Here is a 21671-nt window from a genome sequence, read left to right as displayed (position 1 = left end):
TTCCGTACTAGCCCAGGGGTACAGACAGGGACCTGGGGGTTCACAGTCCAGCAGAGGAGACTGGCCTGCAAAGTCAGGACCAGAATAAAGGGTGAAGCAGTGCAGAGAGGGGAGGGAGCTGAGGGGAGGTGCTGGCAGGCCTGACTTCTCCATCAGATGCAGCAGGCCCAGGGCCCAGGGCCCAGGAAAACGGTTCCATTTTTTTTAAAGTCAGAAGAAAAAAAATGAACTTTTACTTAGAAGAAAATGTTTTAATACATAATATGAAAATATTCATCTTTATATCAACTCAGTCGTAAGATGTAATTTTTGATACTTTTTTTGCAGAGGAAGGGCCCATGGAAGCCAAAGGGCTCAGGGCCCAAGACAGTGGGCACATGGCCCTGGGTGCAGGGAAGGGAAGCGCGAGGAGGAAAGGGCAGGTGGGAGAGGTGGCTGAAGCAGGTCTGCACCAACCGATCGCCTGTGCCATATCCCACTCTACTGCCTCGAAACGTCCACCTGTGCAAGGCACCTAAGCTCTACGTGGTGGCTTAAAATGCACTGCAAACACTTCAATGCTCCTCCCATCCAAAGATGGAGTGTCAATGCCCTCCCCTCAAACGTGGGTGGCCTTAATGACTTGCTTCGGAGACACAGAATATGCCAGAATTGACACTGTGTGATTTCTGAGGCTTGGCCATAGAAGGAGATACAGGCAGACTCCCACTGGCTCGCTCTTTCTTGGGACATGCACCCTGGATCCCTGAGCCCCAAGGTAGGAAGTCACCAGCCTGGCCCGCCATGCCAGAGAGGCCACATGGGGAGGCCCACAGAGATCTGACAAACCCCAGCTGTGCCAGCCTCCCCACATCCCCAGGCTGTGCCAGACGTGAGTGAGGAAGCCTTCCAGATGATTCCAACCCAGCCACCGTCTGACTGTGATCTCACATGAGACCTCCAGCATGAACCACCTACCTGAGCCCCGGCAGCCCCTGGACTCGTGAGCAAAATAAAGGATGATTGGTGTTCAAAGCCACTATCTGGAGGTGTTTTATATGCAGCAATAAATACTCTCGAAGCCTTAGTTTCCTCATCTGTAAAATGGGAATAATAAAAGTAACTACTTTATCGAGCTGCTGCTCAGATTACATGCCCTAGTCCATGGAATATATTTAGCACAGAGTTTCCACCCAGAGTAAGCACCCAGTATATAAAAGCTACGATTATCATTAATTGTTTTGATTATAGCCATTGTGGAGAGAGAAAACAGGGCTCGCACGGCTAAAGCAAATTGTCCAAGAGTCACACAGTGAGTTAGACGCTCCATGGTCTGACTCTGAGAACGGCTTCAAATAAAACACGGACACCCCCTGGAAGCAGCTGGAACGGTACCCAAAAGCTTGAAGAACTGCCATTCCAGTCTGGGAGATGCTAGGTCCTTGACCAGAAAAACAAGGGGGACTGAGGTCAGAGGCTCAAAGCGTCATCATAATAATCACCCTGCCTACCCGTGGGACACCCACACGGTTTCCAAAACACTTAGTCTCCTACTTCACGAGGATGGTTTTATAGCTCTGCTCTCCTCTTTCATTCAAATGAGTCAATAAGGTGGTGACACATGAAATTTGCCAGCAGGTAGATTACTCCTGTCCCAAACTGCAATGACGTATGGGGCACCCGAGATTATTTATCTAGTACATATATTTACCAAGTTTGGGGGTAATAACACGGGAAAGTTTGCAAACAATTCCTTCTCGTTCGGCAGGGCTGTGACAGATGCATTTTATGAAGGGGAACTGTATTTATATATCTGCCTAATAAAGCCTTGAAGGTTTTACTGTTTTTGAAGTCAGCCAGCAGAACTGCCATCAGCCTCTCATGCATTTGGGAGAAGCCACTTGATAAGGTGAAAAACAGGCAGGAAAGCCAGGTCGCTCCAGAAGCTCGACTGGGTTACCGTGGACCAAGTCCCTTCTACACTGTGCCCCTCACTCAGCCACTTACAAGCCCGGAGAAACTCCAGGTGCTAAGCAAGCTCTGTCCTTGGTGCTGAGATCCAGGGAACAGACAGTTGAGAGAAAGAGGCAGAGACACCGATGATGATGCAGTCGGTGGACATGGGCTAAACTCGGGTACATACAAGGATCTTTGAGAGCTGGGATGACAGGCTTTCCTGGACAGCTGATGGGGCTTTTTGTGAAATCCAGAGCTCCAGAGCCCTCAGCCTCATTTCTTTCCATGCCTAGATTCTGAGAACCATTCTAATTTGCTCTGATATTGCTCTCTCCCTGCATTAAACATCCACACAAGCTTCAGAAACCGAAGGAGTGACAAAAGGACCAGAGATGTAGAGATCATGCCCAGCCTTCTCCAACTCCGGTTGTTCAGGACCCTGGCTCTTAGCCTGGCTTCCAAGAGGAAAACCAAAGGAACAAGGAGAAAGCCACAGCCTCTACGCCTGGTTGGTGGCAAGGCAGTGTGAGTACAAACTGTCCATTTCCACATGGACTTCTGCCAACACTGGGCATGGGCCAGCCTCAAGGATCATGACTGATTCCAGAATGACTTGATGCCCCGCTCGGCTACAAGCCCACTGTGCAACTTTGGGCCAGGCGCTTCAGCTCTCTGGGCCTTGGTTTGTTGACCTAAAAATGGGGCCAATGAGAGAGGAGAGCAGCATTCCTTTCCCAGGCCCATGTCCTGGTGCGGCGAACTCTCCAGCAGGCAGCAGCTCTTCAAACAGCCTGGGACGCTTTGCCCTTGGCATAATTTGGCAGCCAGCCTGCCCTGAAGAAGGCTCTTTGCCAGGGCCAGACTCCCCAGAAACAGCTAAGAATTGCCCACTGGCCTGTGCAACGTGCTTTTTTTTTCCCCCTCCTCTCTTCCCCTTAGCAATGAGAAGGTGGAGGTGGAAGACAGAGGTGACATAACCACTAGTGACCTGTGGGACATTCTTCCTTAGGTTGTCCACCCTGCTGAGCATGTTGACTGCAAAGCAAATGATCACAGAGTGGCACGCACTTCGGTTCCCGACAGCGGCCCCCTTTCCCGCCCATTAAGCCCGCTGCTGGGGGAAGCTCAGGGAAGCTGGCCGGCGAATGCATGCCCTGGATTCTCTCAGCTGTGGATTTAGGTCTGGGAGCATTGTTTTTAGGACAGGAGCAGCCTGAATGCGTTTGCAGAGGCGCAGGGAGACCCACGGCTCGGTGAATCAGGCTGGGACACTGCCCACTCCATTTCCTGTTGGCCGGAGTCCACAATGGCTGGGCAGCAAGTGCTGGAGCCAGCGGCTACCTCGCTTTCCCTCCAAGCCCCAGCTGGGTGGGTGGAGCTGGGGTCAGGGCAGCCGTGCCTGGAGGATCACTCAACAAATACAGACAAGTGAAGACAGCACAATCACAGAAACAGGGCCTGGAGGTCACACCTCAAGCATCCTCATTCCCGCACAGTACGTCTAGAACATTTTGCACATCTTCTCTATAATAGAGAAGTTACAAGGGGAGCATGACAAAGGACCACCAGCTATCTTTTTAAAACCCACACCCTCACTCATACACCTCCCATGGCTCCCCATCACTTATAAGACATGGAATACTCCTTAACCTGGCATTCAAGACCCACTCCCATCAGGACAGGGCTGACACACTGCACTTCCGTGGCCCAACGCTACAGCCATACACCGCCACCTGCTCACCTGTTCCCGACAGTCCGGCCTCCGCTCATCCTTTCCTTCCCACCTGGAACGCCTTTCTCCTCGTCTCTGCCTGAGAGACTCCTACTCATCTCTCAAGGCTCATGTCAAACGCTCCCAACCTCCTCCATCCAAACCCATCTTCCCCGCCTCTGCCTTCTCAGGGCACGCTGACCGCTCTAATTAGCTACAGGTAGTTACAGAACACGTTTCCCCAGTGGTCTCTGAGTCTGTTAAAGACAGGGAACATCCTGTTCACCTTCATCTCCCACACCACCCTGCCCAAGGGCCTCTCCAGAAAGGCTCGGTCAACATGTGCACCGCAGAAATCCGCAAGACGAGCAATGCTAAGAGTGAAATGCTTCCTTCCCTAAGGTCCAAGAAGTGTCTACAGCAGACTGAGCCCGGAAAGGTCTAAAGTTTTCAAGGCCTTTCTCGTGTTGGTACACTGCCAGGCAGGCTGGCTTCAAGGAGACGCAAACTAGCCCCCGTCCACAAGACTCGTCACGTCTTATATATCTGTACCCAGTTATGCACTCAGCTCGCCCTGAAGGTAAATCTTACGAGCTGGTCCACCTCTCCCTCCTTCTCACTGGGCAGTCGATATTTCTGAGTGTGGTTTGCTTAAGCCAGGCTCCGGGAGCTACTCCTGATAAACAGGCCAGAGCTCCTCTTCCTTGGCAAGAGAAGATAAAAAAGGCCAGAGGAATAGTGTCCAAACGTCAGCGTTCCATCTGCATGAAAGCAAGAGCGGGAGTCAAAGATGAAACCAAGCGGATTCTGCTCCTCCCGAGCTGCCGAGCCTCCACGTGGGGCGGGGCCCAGGATGGCGCCTGGATGCCGCCAGTGCTCTGTGAATGTTTGTGGAAGGAAGAAAAGGAGGCAGGGCCACTGGGATTAGAGGAGGCTGAAGGAACAGCCCAGCCTGGGGTGGGGGGGCGGGGGGCGGTGCAGCCTAGTTCTAGAAACTTCCTCTGAAAGAGATTTCTAGACCCACTTTGACAATCCAGACCAGCGATGAGTCACCCTATAATACGGTGCCCAGAATTAAATGGCCACTTCTAAATCAACTTGTACTACAGCGGAGAGCCTGGAAACACATTGGCCTCAGTGAGCTTAAGAGCATCCATCTGAACGGGTTTCCAAAGCGGTGGTGCGACAGAAAGAAGCAACTCCTCAGGGCTCTTCCCCACTCCCCAAGCACCCTGTCTCCTCAGTCCCCGGGTCCTGTGGGCCCTCAGGGAGCGAACACCTGGCAGCTGTGTGGGTTTTGGCAGCGGCATGGAAGCCAGTGTGGCTAGAAGGTGAGAAGCAGACAGCGCGTAGTAGGAGAGAAAGTCAGGCCCAGGGCCAGACTGTGCAGGACCTGGAGGTCTTCTGAGAGTCACTGCTCACCGCTCCAGGAGCATACAGGGAGCACCAGAGAGCTCTAAGCAGAGGAGAGTCACGATCCTTTAGAAGGTTCCCTCTGGGTGCCTGCTGGAAAACAAACTGTAGAGGGCAGAGGGGAAGCAGAAATGGTGGTTAGGAGAGACAGGAGGGCTGGAGGGACATGGCAGTGGGGGGAGGTGGAGTGGCCAGCGTGGGAGGGGCCACATTCTGAGTACTTTGGAGCAGGAAGGGGTATTAGCAATAGGCTACAGTGAGAATCAGTGCTTCTCCAACTTCATCGTGCCTGAGATGAGAATTACCTGGGAGGGTGTTAAAAATACAGATTCTGGGCCCCCACCCTCAGAGGTTCTGATTCTGCAACAGGGCCCGGGAATCTGCATTTTAGTAAGTTCACTGGGTGCCTTCATGGAAGGAGTCCTCAGATTACACTTGGAAAAAACCCTGCAGTGCCCTAATCCCTGCATTACAACCAGGGAAACCAGTGGAGGGCCAGAGTAGGGCAGTGGCTTGTCCCCAGGCACCCAGGTGAGCAAAAGAGAATGCAGGGCTGACAAGCAGACCCCCTGACTACAGCTGGGCTGCCCCAACTGACCTTGTCCCGCGGCAGTAGCCAAGTCCTCCAGATGTTGGATGGGTCCCTAAAGGGCAGGGAAGGGTGCGCAGGTCTAGGGAACAGGAGCCATGCATGGACACACCACAGCTGTCTTCTGTCCACCACTGTAGCCCCAGTGCTAGGCAGTGTCGAGAACAGAGCTGGCGGTCAATACATTTTTGTTAAACTGTTGACAATCAACACCTGCCTGATGGGAGAATGATGGAGGCGGATCCCAGCGATCAGGCAGGACCACAGGGAGGCACATCCCTGACGGAGGAGATGGCACCATGCCTGAGTGCCATCATACTCCACAGGGAGGTTCCAGAGCAGGCCTGAGGACAACCAGCCCTCGCGTAGATGCAGCCTCAGCATCTACAGGGAAGTTTCAGACTGAGGCAATGTTGATCTCGATGGTACAACTGATTAAGGAAAGTCTCAGTCTTCCCTGTTAGAAACCAAGTGTACTTTTCCACTCCTGCTTGACGTATGGAGAACACAGGGTGCGCACTTCCATTGTCACCTTCAGATTTTAGTGTTGCAAAGCTGGGCTTACTCTTCTAGAAGTATTCAATAGAGCCCTCTCAGCAAGTTAACGGGAACCGTAGGCATTCATAAATCATTTTAAGATTGCGCGTTATGCTCCCAGGACACATTCACTTTATTTAACAATGTAAGACTTGTCAATATTGATATTTAAAAGAAGATGATGATCATTATCATCCATTTTCTGAATTAAAAGGAATCAAGACTCCTTCGGGGGGTCATGTCAAGGCCAATATAAACTTGAAAGGTTTATCTGTGGCAGAATGTAGCTGTGTGTCGGTCAGGATTCCAGACTGTATTAGCAGATACAGGCTGAGAAACCCGGGATGATGGAAAAACACCAGACCCTGGGCGTTCCTTACTTGCTCTTTTGCTTTGGGATGCTAAATGAGGTACAGGCAACAGCTCGTCGCAGATTATCAAGAAACTGAACCAGCTGGGAACACATCGACCCTCCCCAACACTGCCATCTGACCTTGTGATTCAGGCTTCAGCAATGCTCGATCCGCCAAAGCATTGAGCCCAGCAAATAAGACACACCACTCAGTCCACCAGGAGGGCTGGTGAAGGTATAGCTTTTTAACCCCGTGTGAAGTCTCACCTATAGTTGTCACAAGCCACACATGAAGAAAGCACAAAAACATCTAAAATTATTTAGTGAATTGATTCTGTGATTCTCAATGCTGGAAACGGACATTAAACCATTTCTCCTAATTGTGTCCCAAATAACTGTTCAGAACATTCACGAATCAGAGGCCACGGACTTCACTGCCTTCTCGCTTACCATCTGACAGCTCTGGAGAGCTACTTGCGCATTTTCTGCTCTTTAATAGCCACGTGTACTAGAAATCGGGCCCAGAGCTGAAGCTCCCTGGCGTCTGTTCTCTCAAAATTTGGAGGCAAAAGGTACAGACTCTGTCGGTCTCACTGGGGATATGCAATGTTATTTCTAATTTACCAAATGAAAAAACCGTGCGGGCTCCTAGGATGTTTTGGTATCCTACAGCCGACAGATGAATCACAATTGAGTTTTCCAACTCATTCTGTCTCCTTTTTCTCATTAATAACCTATCACAAAACTTGAAGCTCTTGGCACATAAGTGGTTCAGCAACCCAAGCGGGTTGGAGGGAGGGTCCTGTTTGTTAAGACATCATCGCTCACATGACATGGCAAGGCCAGCATCAGGCCTGGAATGGTTTTAAACTGCCGGCCAAGAGAACCAGCTGGAGTATCATTACTAAAATGTAAGAATGGTGATTTCAGTGTTGTATGTTACAGATGGGATTCTGGAATCTCCTGTCCCAGGTGTGGATGATTCCATCTAGATCTACGGGCCTATCAGCAAAGACGAGCAGCAGCTACACTAACGTGGGTGGACTTCCTCAGGCCACACAAAATATCTGATGTAACAGTATCCGCATTCAGTGGCTTGAAACGTTCTTCAAAACCTGCATTTCCTTCTGAGTCCTGGAGATTCTTAAGAGCTCCACGTGAACCTTTAAGTTCCTGAATATGTTCCTCCTACTTCCCTCTCTAGTGTGTTGTTTTGGGGAGGATTAACCCGTATGGCCTCCTGGAGGAGGAGTCATGCTCCTTCCAACAGCTTCTGTTACATAACTTTGATGTGAGGTCCATTTCCAAAGGTGGAGGCTAGCACGCCTTGCAAAACACCCCACGTGCCAGCTTGTGCTCACTTCCCACTGAACCCCAGGGTGCCATGGGACCAAGAGAAGTTATTTCAGCTTCCCTCGAAGAACTACCAACACTAGCCATTTTGGGGTTGTTTCTGAGCATCTCTGGAATCTAACACATTTGACAGAGAGTTAAAAGAACTACAACGTGCTGACAAAAATCCTGGTGAATTCTGAAGTCCCTCAGTAGCCACATCACCCCGATACGTTACCCACATCAAATCTTCTGCCTGCTTTCTCGGCGCTATGGTGTTATTTACAAATTCGGGATGAAGGACACAATTTGGTTGCCAGGCACACTACAGCAACAGTGGAAAGGAAGTGGCGCGGGGCAATAAACTCTAGCAGAGCGTATTTGAAATTACGCTTGGTTCTGCCATTCAATAATTGTGTGAGTCTGAGTGACACACCTCAGCTCTCTGAGCCCGCGTGCCTCATCTAGAACAGGGGGTGAATGACATCTACTCTGCAGAGTCCTGAGGACAAAATGTGTAAGGGCTGGTGGTTCCTTCCTCCCACCACCCCCTCGCCAGTCTCTTTATCTGACAGCGACTGCAGCTTCGCTAGGAAACCTACCCCACACAACACACTACTTAAAGCGTTAGGAGGAAGCCTGCCCAGAGAAGCCGGCAAAAACACCACTGCCAAATCCACGAACTTCTCACCAGATTTCAGCTTCCGCTGAGTTCAAGGTTCTAATTAAAGTACTTTCCATTTTCAAAACAACTGCAAGCAGTAATTACATACTTTCCCTCCTAACCTTCCAGGAACAGCCTGAGACTGAGGCGAAACCTCCCAGGCCCCTGGACCTCGAGCGATGCAGATCGGACGTCATACTCTTCCTACCCCATTGACCCAATTATATAACGTCTCCTGCAGCTTCTGCCACACGGACCCCAGAGAGGGTCCTGTCTCATTCTAGCCCTCTCAGATGTGCGCTGAGACTCCACGTGCAAGGAGCTCTGATGGGGAAGCTGGCACAACGGCCTTTAAGATGAAAGTCCTATCGTCACACATTCAGGGTAGGGTCCCCTCTTTGGGTAATAAGTAGCATCTTTTATAATGACTGGTTCCTTACTGTTTCTATGGATGTCTAATTGAAAATGTTATGTAACTTAAAGTACGGAGCATTCCGGAGCTATTAATAACCAGCTGCATGCAAACGCTGAGGACTCATGGAGCTTAGAGTCAGAGGGGGTCATCTGGTACTAATATACACACACGCACGCAGACACACACACTCCTTGCATATATGTAAATTGAAACCCAGAGAATGGGAATCACTTATCTAAGGTCAGAAAGCCAACTAACAACAGAGTCAGGAATAAGTCCCAGGTATCCTGGCCTCTGGAGGACATTCTTTTCCTCTACACTCCCCTAGGTACCTGTGTACATCCTCACTGTTGCACAGATGTCACAGCCCTCGAACTGGGTTCTCACATTACTGGGCATGTCAGCTATGATCAAAAGAGCTCATGGTCTGGACTCCCGAGTTAGAAATGGGATGCCGACAAGGGAAACGTCTCACTGTGGTTTCTCATTGGTGATACATACCCCTCCTGTTCTCCACACCAAATCTAAGGCACCTAAAATATATATTAACAGGAAGCTATTATATGTATGGTGAGGAAGAGCTCAGCTTTAGAGATCTTCCAGAAAAGAAGTGGTTTAAGACAAGATAAAATTGAAAAGGGAGAATTCATTCTTGACTGCATATTTTCATGCCAGAGGGGGAAAAAAAGCAAAAACAAAAGTGAGAGAGAACTGTGAACTAAAAACTAAACATCAGGGATGGGAGTAACGTTTTACTACGTAATCTGGCTTTGGGCAACAGCAGTATGATATATGACCTAAAAATCATTCTATCATAATTACATCAACATTTTCAAAAGTAACTTAATGAAGATGGTTTCTCTGAACTCATTTTTATTCCAAACCTTACCAGTTAGTCATGAGGAGCTAAAATACACAATGCTGGGAGATTAATATGCTCACACAAGATGCATTGCTTGCCATTCGCAGACCCTATGAGCCTGTCAAGAATGAAAGCTTTGCTCTGGTTGTGTGAATTTCAAATAGTCACAAAACCCACTAGGAGTTTAGTTTCTGGGAAAAAGCGAGACATGCCCATGTCATCTGGGATTCAGTAACACTTTAAAAGGTTCATTAATCCACATCTTAAAAGACCTATGACAACCCCATTAAGGGCTCATAGGTCAAGTTGATGAATTTAGCTGTAATCAACAGGTAAAGACTAAGTCAGGTCTAGACATCCTGGTGGCCCACCTTTCCTGTCACCGTCCCTCTGTGTCCCTGCTCAGGCAGGCTCCACCGATCACTGACAGAAGCAGCAAATAACTGGGTGGGGAGAGTCTAAAAGTCACTTTATTTGCATGCACTAATTGTTTAGCCGGAGAAGGCTTTACGATTCAACTATGATGGATTCTTTCTGGAAGGGACAGGCAAGCTCACCAGCTTGCTGCTTTCTAGCCGGCTGGACATCTAATTGATGCATTGCATTTCATCGGTTCTTAGGGGCCAATGTCATCTCTCTGAATGAAAGCCTAACCTATCCCATAAGCCCCATCTGGTACCTTGGGGCACTTTACTACCACCATGCTTTAGCCCAAAAGACAACCCACCAAAGCACAGCTCAGGCTTCCCCTCCTTTGGGTGGACCATGAATCTTGTAGGCCCCTCCCCACCACATCTTCTTCTTGGAAAAAACAAGCTATTCAGTGTGGAGCTGTTAGTCCCAATGCCCGGGTCTGATCAGCTCACACCACCCCAGCTCAGGCCCGGAACCCACTCTTCGTAGAATCGTTTAGATGGAAGGGATCTGAGAGGTTATCCAGTCTGACGTGTTCCTTTCACTAACAGGGAAACTGAGGCCCCTTATTGCCAGGAGAAGCTTCCTGCACTGACACCAACACTGCATGAGTCGTATAGACAGCAAGCCCAACATTTGGTGACTCAACTGATTAAACGAGCTGCTCAGACCAGGACCAGATGATTCCTCGTGGCTTCTCCCTTCAGGATGGACCTAAATGCTCTGAGGCAAACAGTTAAATGCTGCAAACCTGAGAAGTAGGGGAAAGCTTAAGGCCTGATGTCTACATTAAAACCCCCTCCCCTTTTCTTCTGGGCTGACAAGTGTGAAGTGCTGCTGACACGGAAGGATGACAAACGTGAGCCAAGACAAAATCTCTGAGAGGGTCGGCTCCTGCCCCGTGGCCCTCTGGGATCAGCCCCAGGGCCTGTTAAGTAACCATCCCCAAGGCTTACACAACCAGGGGCAGGTAGACTTGACTGCCCCTCACCCCACAGAAAGGTTTAGGACAAGGTTCTGAGCCTGAGCATGTGCAGGGCAGGCAGGCACAGAAGGGGCACATCCGAGAAAGCAAACACTGCCTTTTCCATCCTTTAAGAGGCCTGGGAGAAACAGGGTCCCAGGAAAGAGGGTGCCCAGGGGGACATATCATCCTCCCACCTTAACAGAAGTAGCCTTACACTCACAGTTCACATAATGGGTAAGCAGCATGACGGAGGGATGGACAAAAACCATACGCGGCCAGCAATTTATTTCATCTGAGCAGACACTCATTGGCACAAGTATTTTCACCACACGCAACGCCTGGAGACGGAAGCAGTTAGTAGAAGAAATGGGAAGGTGTGTTTCCTACAAAGGGATCAGCTTGGCAGAGAAGTAGAAAGAGCACCCTGGGTTCCAATCTGGTCTCCCACTTCCTGGCCTTGTGACCTTGATTAATTCAACCATTCAACCTCTCTGGGCCTCAGTTTCCAAATCTGAGCCATGGAAGAAGGGGGATCTACTTCCTCGGGTGGTTTTGAGGCACCTACCCAGGAGAGCCTGGACACCTACTACGTGGTCACTATATGTGAGCTCTCTCCTCCCCGCAAATGATGAGTTTGAACCCAGGACGCATATATCCTCATCTGGACCAAACAGGTCTCCTCTGCCTGCGTGTCCAGCCGGCATCTGCCTCCCCTATGGCGGAGGAAAGCACCAGGTCTCCAAGGCGCCGGGGCAGTTCAGCCTCCAGGCAGGGTTTGGGGAATGGGGGAACCGAAGGGTTCCATTGGAAGCCACATAGGCTTCCAGATTCGGGGTGGGGGCCGGGCAGGGGGCTCGGAGGCGGCCTCCAGGCCTTGCGAAGGGGCTTTGTTCCCGAAGCGGAGGGCCTGGCTTACCGAGCAGCGCATCCGGAGGCGGGCGGGGGGCGCGCGGGGCACGCAGCAGAACCACAGCCTGGCCCGGACCCGGGGCGCCTGAGCCGGAGAAAGGCGAGGAGGAGGAAGAGAAATAGGCTGCCGCCAGCTCCTGCCTCATTCTCCCGGGCAGCGCCGACCCGCTGGCTGCCGCCGGCTGGGGCTGGCCGCCGGGCGCCGAACCCCGTACGCGCGGCTCATGTCCCCGTCCGCCGCTGGAGAAGTGTACGCGCAGCCGGCTCGTCTCCGGGCGGCGCCCCGGGGCTCCTCATGCCCCGAGCCCGGGCTCGGCGGGAGGACCTCGGGGAGGCAGCGCGGAGGGAAAGAGAGAAAGAGAGAGCGTGAGAGCGCGCAGAGCTGCGCCCCGCGGGGGCTGGGGGCGGCGGGCGACCGGCAGGACCGCGCCGCCCCACCCACCGCGCCGCTGCGCCCCGCGCTGCGCGCCTGGTGGGGCGCCGAGGCCCACAAACTTTAGCACATGGCTGGTCCGGCGGCCGCGGTGGCGGGAGCTGCCTCGCTTGTCGCGCGCCCCTACTCACTCCCCGGCCCAGCCGCGGCCCCAGTGCACAGCTTACCGGCGGCGACGGCGACCGCGGCAGCGGGGCTCCCACCCTGCTGCGCGCAGAGCAGTGCGCACCGGCTAGGAAGGAGGAAGGGGCTGGCGGCGTTGGGGTCCCTGCAAGGGAGGGGCACCTGGATGACTGCGATCGGCGCTGGTTAAGGCATCCTGGGAGGGGGCTGCGTGCGAGCCAGGGTCCGCAAGCCCGGATGAAGAGGGTCCGTGCGCCCTCTGCCCCCGCCCCGCTGCGCCGCTGCTGACGACGCGCGCGGGCTTCCCCGGCCCCGGGTCTGCGGAGCCAGCCCCGTTACCTAGCGACTCGCTCCGGGGAGCCCACGCTGACGCGCGCGACTAGCGGGGCTGCGGCAGCCGAGGGGAGGGGAGGGGAGGGGAGGGGAGGGGAGGGGAGGGGAGGGCAGGGGGAGCTCCGGAGCGAGGAGGGCGGGCGGCTGCGGCCGGAGCTCCTCCCTCTCCCTTCCACTCTGCGCTGGGGAGGGGGCCCGGGGAAGACGTGGCTTCAGCCTTACCCCGGAGGATGAGAGGGCTTGGGCTGGGTGGAGGCGGATGAGGGGAAGCACGGAGATGCTCCTTCCCTCTCACTGGGGATGCAGCAGCAGGTGGCGGCGACGTGGCCCGTGGAGGCCTGGCGCCCACAGGCGCGGAGATGGACCCGGTCCAGGCAGGAGCGCGGTGAAGGTGGCTGTGGGCGCGTGGATGTGTAAGACACGCTCCCACCCACGTGGTGTACAGGGGGACCTGAGGACGCGGGTGAAGGAGAAGCCACCTCCTTCCTCTGGTCTCCCTCCCTCCTTCCTGGACATTTTGCTCCTGCGTTGTCTCTTCATCATGGAAGCAAAGGTCGCTAGACTCCCTGCTCTGAGCTCCTCCTACCTTCTCCAGAACTGGAGGATGGCCAGGTGGTTGGGGGGCAGCTGTGTCCTCGTGATCAAACCAACCCCCCCCCCCCCACGCCCCCGTGGCAGCGCCTCCCCGCGCCACCCCTTTGTCCGGTTGCCCACCTTGGGGACCCTATCACCTGCCTTGGGCGCCTTCCTGTTTCTGGATTTGGGACTTCTCAGACCGGGGTTCAAATCTGGGCCCCTCCAGTTTCCTGCAGTATGTTCCCTAAGGTACCCATCTCCAGTAAAATGGAGTGTTTGTCCCCTAAAGCTTGTGGCTAAGTCCTAGTACATAAGGTGCTCTATCAGTGTGAATGTGTACTTGCTATAAGGTGTGCAGCCTGTCTCCTGCTCCTCTGAGACCTCACCAATAGACACCCCAAAGCCCAGGAAAGTGGGGAAAGGTTCGTGAAATGCCCTCGTAGCAGACAGGGAACATTGCTTTTCAAGATGAGGGAGGTGACTTGCTGGAGTCCACTGGGTGCCTCAAAGCAGAGCTGGGCCCAGAACCCAGGCACCCTGGTTCCCAGGCTCCCACACCCCACTGTGGCCCCCTCTTCCACAGCTGGGTGCAGGGAGTCTCGCTTCCCCACTCCTCAGAGGCCCTCCCATTCTTGCTACAGGATAGGAACCACCTGCTGCCTCACCCACAGGACCCAGCCCACGCCCCTTCCTGATGCTTCTGCCCTCTTCCTCTCTGGAATGGTGTAGGGAGGAGAGGCAGAAGACGAAGACGGACCCTGCAGAGGGGGGATCCTGCCTGCCCAGGAATGCCCCTCACTCTCCACAGGGCGGATCCCCTCCCTAAGGGGCTTTGAGCAACATCAGGGCCTGAGCTGGTTTTGTTGGCCCAGTTTCAGGATACTTCCTCTTATTATGATGATGATGATGATGGAGATGTCAATAACTCTCGTAGAAAAACCCTGCAAACCCACCCAAACAGAAACCTGTATCTTAAGACACAGTGGCCCAAAGGCAGCACTTTACTGGGAAAAATACTTCGCGTCCCAGCCCATATGCAACAGTTGAGATGCAGCATTTCCCAGTGAACTTGGGGGAAACACCTCTAAATTTCCCCACCAGTTTTTATGATTGGCAGCAGGTCCACAGAAACTCCAGAAGACCTGTTTCCTGGGGCTGTATTGGCAGCCGACCCTTTTTCAGCCCAGACTTCCCAAAACGCAGACATCTAACTTGGTCAGGGAACCCAGTGCCTACAGCAAAGGAAAGCTCCGAGCTTGTAATCCATGCATAACCAGTATCTGGGCCCCACTATTCCAGGAAACAGGGCAGCCTCTGGGGAAACATGAGTTGATGGCACAGGCATCTCATTCATGGTTCACAAAGATTTGAAGAATGTTGGCCTGTGCTGTAGCCAAAGCCAGCATGTTCACCTTTACAGTGTGTGTATGGGGCCGGACAGGAAGCCGCAGGTAAGGCTTCCCTCCATTGCATTGCCATCCCTCAAGCTTTCCTCAGTAGAGGTGGGGAGTGCACCAGCAAGCTGGGATCAAGGCAGCCCACGGATCCTCAGGGCCACATCTTTCCAGGGTGCCCATTTCCAGTGGAGGAGCATCTCCCCAAGTTTCTAAGGAGCATTCACTCAAGTCAGGCACCGTGCTGGGCACAGGGATGCAAAGATGGATTTGATAAGCCCTCTGTCCTCTGGGTCCTCCTGCATTTATAGAGGGCCTAGCCCAGGCCAGGTACTCCAGTTACTAAGGGCTTCATCTGCGGGAGCTTGTTTTAACGTCACCAAAGCCTGTAAGGTAGGTCCATTGTCCCTTCTTAGAGGGAAGCTCAGAAAGGTTATGTAACTTCCCTAAAGTCACCCATCTGGCAAATGATGGACTGGAGAGTTACAGCCTGGTCTCCCTGCCTCCAAATCCATGTTGCTAGCCATGACCCTATTTCATCTGCCAGGTTAAGAGAAAATTGAGACAATAATAATACGGAAAATACCTAATGACCTTTAGGATTACAAATGAGATGTATGCATTCCCAGGAGGGTTCCTGGAACAGAGTGAGCTCTCAATGATAGAGCCATTATTATCATCACTAGATACTCAATTTTGTTTTGAACTGATAAGCTCTACCTTATAGGCATTACCAAGTGCTACTCTTGGAAGCATAAGGAAAGCGACTACATCTGTCTGCAGGGACTGCAGCTGGCTACACAGAGGAGATGGCATTTGAGTTGGGTCTCCAGGCATGAGTAGGTGTTGGGTAGTTGGAGAAGCAGAAGCAAGAGCAGGCAGATCAGGAGGAAAACGTAGGGGAAATGCACAGAGCTGTGAACAAGCACTCATTTGGGTAGAAGCTGAGAGAGACTCGTGATAGGAAAGCAAGATGGTGGACAGGAGCTGGGGGAGGCCACTGCCTCTGTTAGTGCTGGTCCCCTCCCTGAGGCATCTGCTGAGCCAGGCCTATGTGGAGGGGAGTGGGGAGACACAGGGGGACAGAGAGCTGGAAGAGAGGACCCAGCCTCCAGGCAGCCACCCAGGCAGAGACTTTCTGGCCATGCTTGACTGGAGAACCTTCCATCACTTGCAGGGGCAAGGGGTCATGATCCCTGCCAACCTCAGCACTTTGCAGGGCCACTGAGAGGGACATAGGCTATCCTCCGGGTCACTGTGTGGGAGAGAGGTCTTGGCAACCTGTAATGGGTGCATTACGAGGCATGGCTAGTTCGCTCATTCTCAGGTTTTCTCCACAACTCATTCATTCATTTAATAAATGTTTGTTGAGCCCTGTGATGTACCCAGCACTCTGATGGCTGTCAGCAGTCGGCAGTGAACACACCACAGCCCCTGCCCTCCCATCACTCACCATCTAGTAGAGGAGAGAGACCAGTCAGCAGGATGGTGTGGCAAGGGCTGGCATCAGTGCTGTGGTGTCTGCAGGCCGTGTGGTTGCACAAAAGAGAGGCCCCTCTCCAGGTTTAGGCGGTTGATGAAGACTTCCTGGTGGATAAGCTTTCTAAGATGAGTGGGAGGCAGCCAGATGGAAGGGAATTGGGGGCGGGGGGGAGGAGGGGAGAAGGTTCCATGTGCAGGGGTAGTGCTTGCAAGAACCCAGAGGTGAATTGTGGGGAACTTCAAGTCCTAAAAAATATAACCCATTGAGAAAAGCCCAACCTAGCTGTAACTTTCAGAGAACAACTCTGTGTAGTTCGGCCAGATAAGTGTATGATGTCGGGGTGGGGAGGGGGGTCCTGGAGGGAGGAAGGAAAGAATTCTTTAGAAATAGTTCAGGAAAAGTTTGAAGTATTTTTAAAAAATACTTCAAATCAGCTTGAAGTATCCTTTTAAAAGTCAGTATCTCTATTTGCTAATGACTTCCCCCGTTTTTTTTACAGTGTTTTGCAGTTTTCCAAGCCTTTGGCACCCCATATTTCACTGGCCCTTGTCACATACATGAGAGTTTGGTCGGGATGATTCCTCAGCCTCAAAGCTGATAGCTGGCAGACCCCACGACTTGAACCTGGGGCTTCCTCGTGGGTCGTCTCGTCCTGATAAGTCTGGATAATTTTGTATGGCTCTTTATGGTTTGCCAAGGACGTCCGCCTCCCTGAGTCCACTTCTCCTGACTGTGTCAGCATCTCCAGCTTCAAAGAAAGAAAATGCCAGGCCAGGAAGGGGCAACACCTACCCGGCAGAGCCTCTGGTCTGCAGGGGGCCTGGAGGGTGGCTCATGGGGCTCATCCAGACAGGCTGGGCCTCCGGGGTGAGCAGCAGTTTGAACCAGGTGTGTTCGTGTTAACAGGACGGCCCAGGTAAGGAGAGGGCTTGTGTGGGGGTGACATAAAGGACAGGTAAAAGGAAGAGGACTCAAACACTGCTTTCTGTGGGAAAGGGGGCTTTAGGGTCTGAAATCTTCCTTTGTGACACCCATATTAAAGTGGTTATCAGAATAAAATGACCCAACCAACCAAGCTCAGGAAGCAGGAAGAGACTTGGACTCAAGACAACTGAGGAGAGATGAGAAAAGAAAACAGGTCCCTGAAAGAGGGGGTCATCAACTTCAAACATCTGGAGGGTTTTCTGACAGGAGAGGGTTTGACAAGCTTTGATGTGTGGCCCCAAAGGGTAAACTAGGCCACCAGGGAGACGGTGGTTTTCTTCAGGATTTGGAAGAGTGACACTTAGAGCAATGATTGGTGAATTACAATTCATGGGCCAAATCTGGCCCGCTGACTACTTCTGTAAATAAAGTTTTGTTGGACCACAGGCTGCCCATTCATTTATGTATTGTCTGTGGTGCTTTCCTGCTGCCTGAGCAGAGTTGAATTTTTGCTACAGAGACTGCGTGGGCCACTAAGCCTATAATATTTAGTATCTGGCTCTTTGCAGATACTAAACAGTTTGCTGACCCCTGAATGAGAGCAATCCAAATACCAAATGGGCTGCCTCGTGAAGTAGTGAGTTCTCCATCATCTGTGGAATTCAAGCAAAAGCGGAAGGCCTGTTAACCAGTGTTGCTGCAAAGTGCCTGAGTAACCTTTAAGGTCCCTTTGAGATTGTAAGAGTCCAGCAGTTAAGGACAATTATTCAAATTTCTTCACGGCCTGCTAGTCACAATAGCCACAACTATCGATGAATAATCCACCCACAGAGCAGCCTCAGTAGGCTCTCAGGTCTATAGTTTTTCATCATCGGACCTGAAGTCCATCAAAGAGAGCAACGGCGTTCTCTGCCTGTGTTATAGGAGATAGATGGAGTACAAATTCAGGCAATCCCAAGGGTGAACATCTGCTGGAACTCTCTACACCCAAGCCTCCACGTGTAAGCTCACTGAGAAATGAACACACAGATCATTTCTGGGCCACCAATATTCCCGTGAGGCTCACATGTTACTGTGTGTTTAAAAGGGGTCAGCTACGGTATAAGAGAATTTATTTTCCTTAGGCTCCTGTTAGGGTCTCTGGGGGTGTCATTCAACAAAGTCAGTGCCAGATCTCGAACTGGGCAGACCACCTGCCCTTGGAGAACCGGTCACCTAGGCCCCAGCTACCTGGCCAGAATGTGATGACTATCTGGTAGATCCCAAAGGCGGGGAGAGACTTACTCAGCCGGGTGCATTTATCCAGCAATGCAACATCGCTGCACAGCCTCCTTAGCAGAAATTTGCCTTCCAAGTGGGATCACAAAGAAAAGCAAAATGCTCTCTTTAAAGAAAAAACATATCTGGCCATTTCACTGTCTTTTTCTCAGCCAGATTGGATACAAACAGGTTCAATTTCCCCATCTCAGACTGTCTTGCAAGCACCGTGATGGAAACAAAAGAAAATTTTCTCATGCAGTAGTCACAGCCTGCGTGCAGAAGCACAGATTTTCCAACAAGAAAAGGAGAATGTCCCCTTGTGAATAGCATCGGCTAAGGCTAAATTGATTAAATATTGTACCTAGTGTCTGCACAAAGGCCTGCGTCCCAGATCCTAAGGGGCCTGTCCAGGTACCGATTTTCCTAAAGCCATCGTTGCTTTGAGTTTTCATCCCTTTCCCCTATCAAAGTGAAAAGACAGCAGCAACAAACTTAGGTTACATTTTGACATTTCGTATTTTTCTTACTGCTGCTTTTGTTTTCAGGTGACAATTAGATAGTCAAGGTTTTGGTTGCAGGTGGCCACGGGCAGGATTCCCCAGCAGAGAGACGGGTGCCCCTAAGAGCTCTTCTCCCGAGAAGCCTTCAGATATTAGGCCAGGCCCTGGCACATCCATCCTCAGACACTTAATCATACTCAAAACCTATGTGAACGGAATTTCTGCTAGCTCTCCAGCTAGAGGAAATATGTTGCTGTGTGTTTACATAGAATTTAAAAAGACCACAGAGAATGCCGGGGACTTCCACTCGGCCGTAAACAGAAGCAGCACCTTGCTGAAAGCTGTAAATGGTCCAGGCCTTCAGGGGGATCCCCTGAGCCGGTTCCTCCTTTGTCTTCTCTTCCCGTTTGTTGTCTGTGACCGGATTGTCTAATCTCAATGCCGAGGCCTCGTGTCCACCCTCATCTCTGTTCCAGGCCACAGGACACCTGTCTCAACTTATTTTCACATCTCCTTCAGCCGTAGGTTGGACGGGGTCGAATTCTCAAATGAAAGTTGATTCTTGTGGGAGTGTGTGTGTGTTTTACAACTTACAATGCAGGGGGCATGGTAGTAATAGCCTGTTCTGCAGTTAATTGCAAATAAAATGATTCCTGGTATTTTATTGATAATTACGTGGTGTCAGCATGCTTGGTTTTAGCTCCCAAGGTAAAATTGGAAAGTGTTGTTGAATTGCTCTCTATACGTTCCAGCACACATTACCTTATTCCAAGGGTTAATATTAACGTAGTAATTCAGTTCTATTGGGGAGATCTTCCCATAAAATGGACATTTCCATAAAATAACTAAAAGTGTGAAGGTTGCTGAAGTCACTCATTCTTCCTTAGCCTCACGACGTATAATGTTAATTACTCTAAAAGCTGACAAATATTCTGCAGTGATGGGGGAGCCACAGTCATTAAGAGATAACACGCCACAGAGCTGATCTGTGATCAGAGACCGTTTCTCGAAACTGCCCCCCTCCACTGCACACACCCGGTTAACGATGTCGTCAGCTAACGTTGAAGAAACCCTCACACTGTCACCTCAGTCATATGTAAGGGATGAGTTCTTGACTGCAAAGAAGGCAAAAGTTTCCCCACCTTGTCTTTCCAATCAAGATCCTTGCTAAGATTTTTATTTGTTCTAACAAATCAGCCGGAGGCTGATTTGACCTTTTTGAGGCTCTGCATAAAACCAAGTCCAGTTCAAGGAAGCCGGTTTCCTTGCACTAGACTCCTCTAAATTTATAAACAAAGATTTGGACTGCTTATGAGAAGGTAACATCTCATCAAGCACACGAGCGTTGAACTGCTAGAGTGATTATGTTGACAACCCACCTAGGAAAATTTCCAAAGACATTTCATTGAGTTAAGAAAACTTTCAGTAGGAATAATAAAGATACACAAATCTCTGCTGTAGTTTCTTCATCATCATCATCACTTCCAGCATTTGTTGGACCTCTATTCTGTGCCAGGCACTTCCACATACGTTATTTCAACCTGAAATTCACAGAAACACTACAAATACATACCATTAACCCCCTTTTACAGGTGAAGCAGCGACGGTCCCAAAAACTCAAGGCTATTTTTAATCTTCAAAAATCTAAACTTAGCTGATGAATATTTCAAATTGTTAGATGTTATTAAATTAATAGAAATAGTCAAATATATTTATATCTGACCAGCCAAAGGCTGTAGCTAATACGATGCAACACATCACGTCTGTCACATCAATGAACATAAATGCAGAACTTTCAAGAAATATTTTCTCTCTTTTCAAAGTCACAAAACAAGCAGTGGCTGGAAGACTTTACCTCTTTGCTTTCTAAACAGATAATATTTTAAACTACCGTCCTCAGAGCTTATCCACTCAAAACCCTTGGTCACTGAACGTACTTTTGAACAAAGGAAAAATGTCCTTCCATCTCTTACCTGTTTTTTCTAAACCGTTAAGCTTTAAGCATCAGCAACCTGGTTAAAACGTCATTGCAATCCACTACGTTTTTAGAGATCATTGAATATACAAGTCCAGAGGGTATCACTCGGTTAGCTTCCAACCCACGTCATCTTCTTAAGTCCTTTCAAAGATCGCTCGCCAGCTGCATTTCATAGCAGCTTTTACGTTAAAAGAGCAAGTCCTGCTGCTGCCTTGAGTAGGATGCACAAAGTGGATGGATGTGTGATCGGTAAAATGAAAATGTGTTTATGACTTCTCCATTTCCCAATCAAATTGTTGCCCCTTTAGAAGTGGAGGGCATCCTCTGTTTGTGTGTGTGTAAGAGAGTGTGTACGTGCTTCATCAAACGGCTGGAGAAGTTACCAAAGAGGAGAGATGAAAGTGATAGTATAGAAAGCGGCAGGCAGCGATGGGTCTCTCATGATGACTTTGAGTTAATACTCCTCTGGGGAAGATGGAACAAAAAAAAGAAAGCACAAATACAGCAAAATCTGTCCTACAGAGTTAAAATCTGTTGGATCAGCCAAGCTTTTCTGGCCAAGTGGTA

At 50.8% G+C, this 21671-nt stretch overlaps 1 protein-coding gene across 2 annotated transcripts in view; it reads right to left on the bottom strand.

The window, feature by feature from the left end:
* The window catches only part of TUNAR (transmembrane neural differentiation associated intracellular calcium regulator), a 46767-nt gene extending 33585 nt beyond the window's left edge, over nt 1–13182 (bottom strand). The window contains exons 1-3 of one of the 2 annotated variants that reach the window (XM_070249168.1): nt 12701–13182; nt 12108–12425; nt 958–1076 (exon numbers count right to left, since the gene is read on the bottom strand). In XM_070249168.1, coding sequence (XP_070105269.1) covers nt 958–1076; nt 12108–12246 — 258 coding nt within the window. In that variant the 5' untranslated portion in view covers nt 12247–12425; nt 12701–13182. The remainder of the gene's footprint in view (nt 1–957; nt 1077–12107; nt 12426–12700) is intronic. The other variant, XM_070249170.1, reaches the window with a different exon arrangement.
* Between the last annotated feature and the right edge of the window lie 8489 nt (nt 13183–21671).

Source organism: Equus caballus, chromosome 24 (assembly GCF_041296265.1).
Source record: "Equus caballus isolate H_3958 breed thoroughbred chromosome 24, TB-T2T, whole genome shotgun sequence".
In the NCBI taxonomy this organism is placed as follows: domain Eukaryota; kingdom Metazoa; phylum Chordata; class Mammalia; order Perissodactyla; family Equidae; genus Equus; species Equus caballus.
The sequence above is the reverse complement of the archived record's forward strand: the minus strand, read 5'-3'. Positions and strand labels throughout refer to the sequence as shown.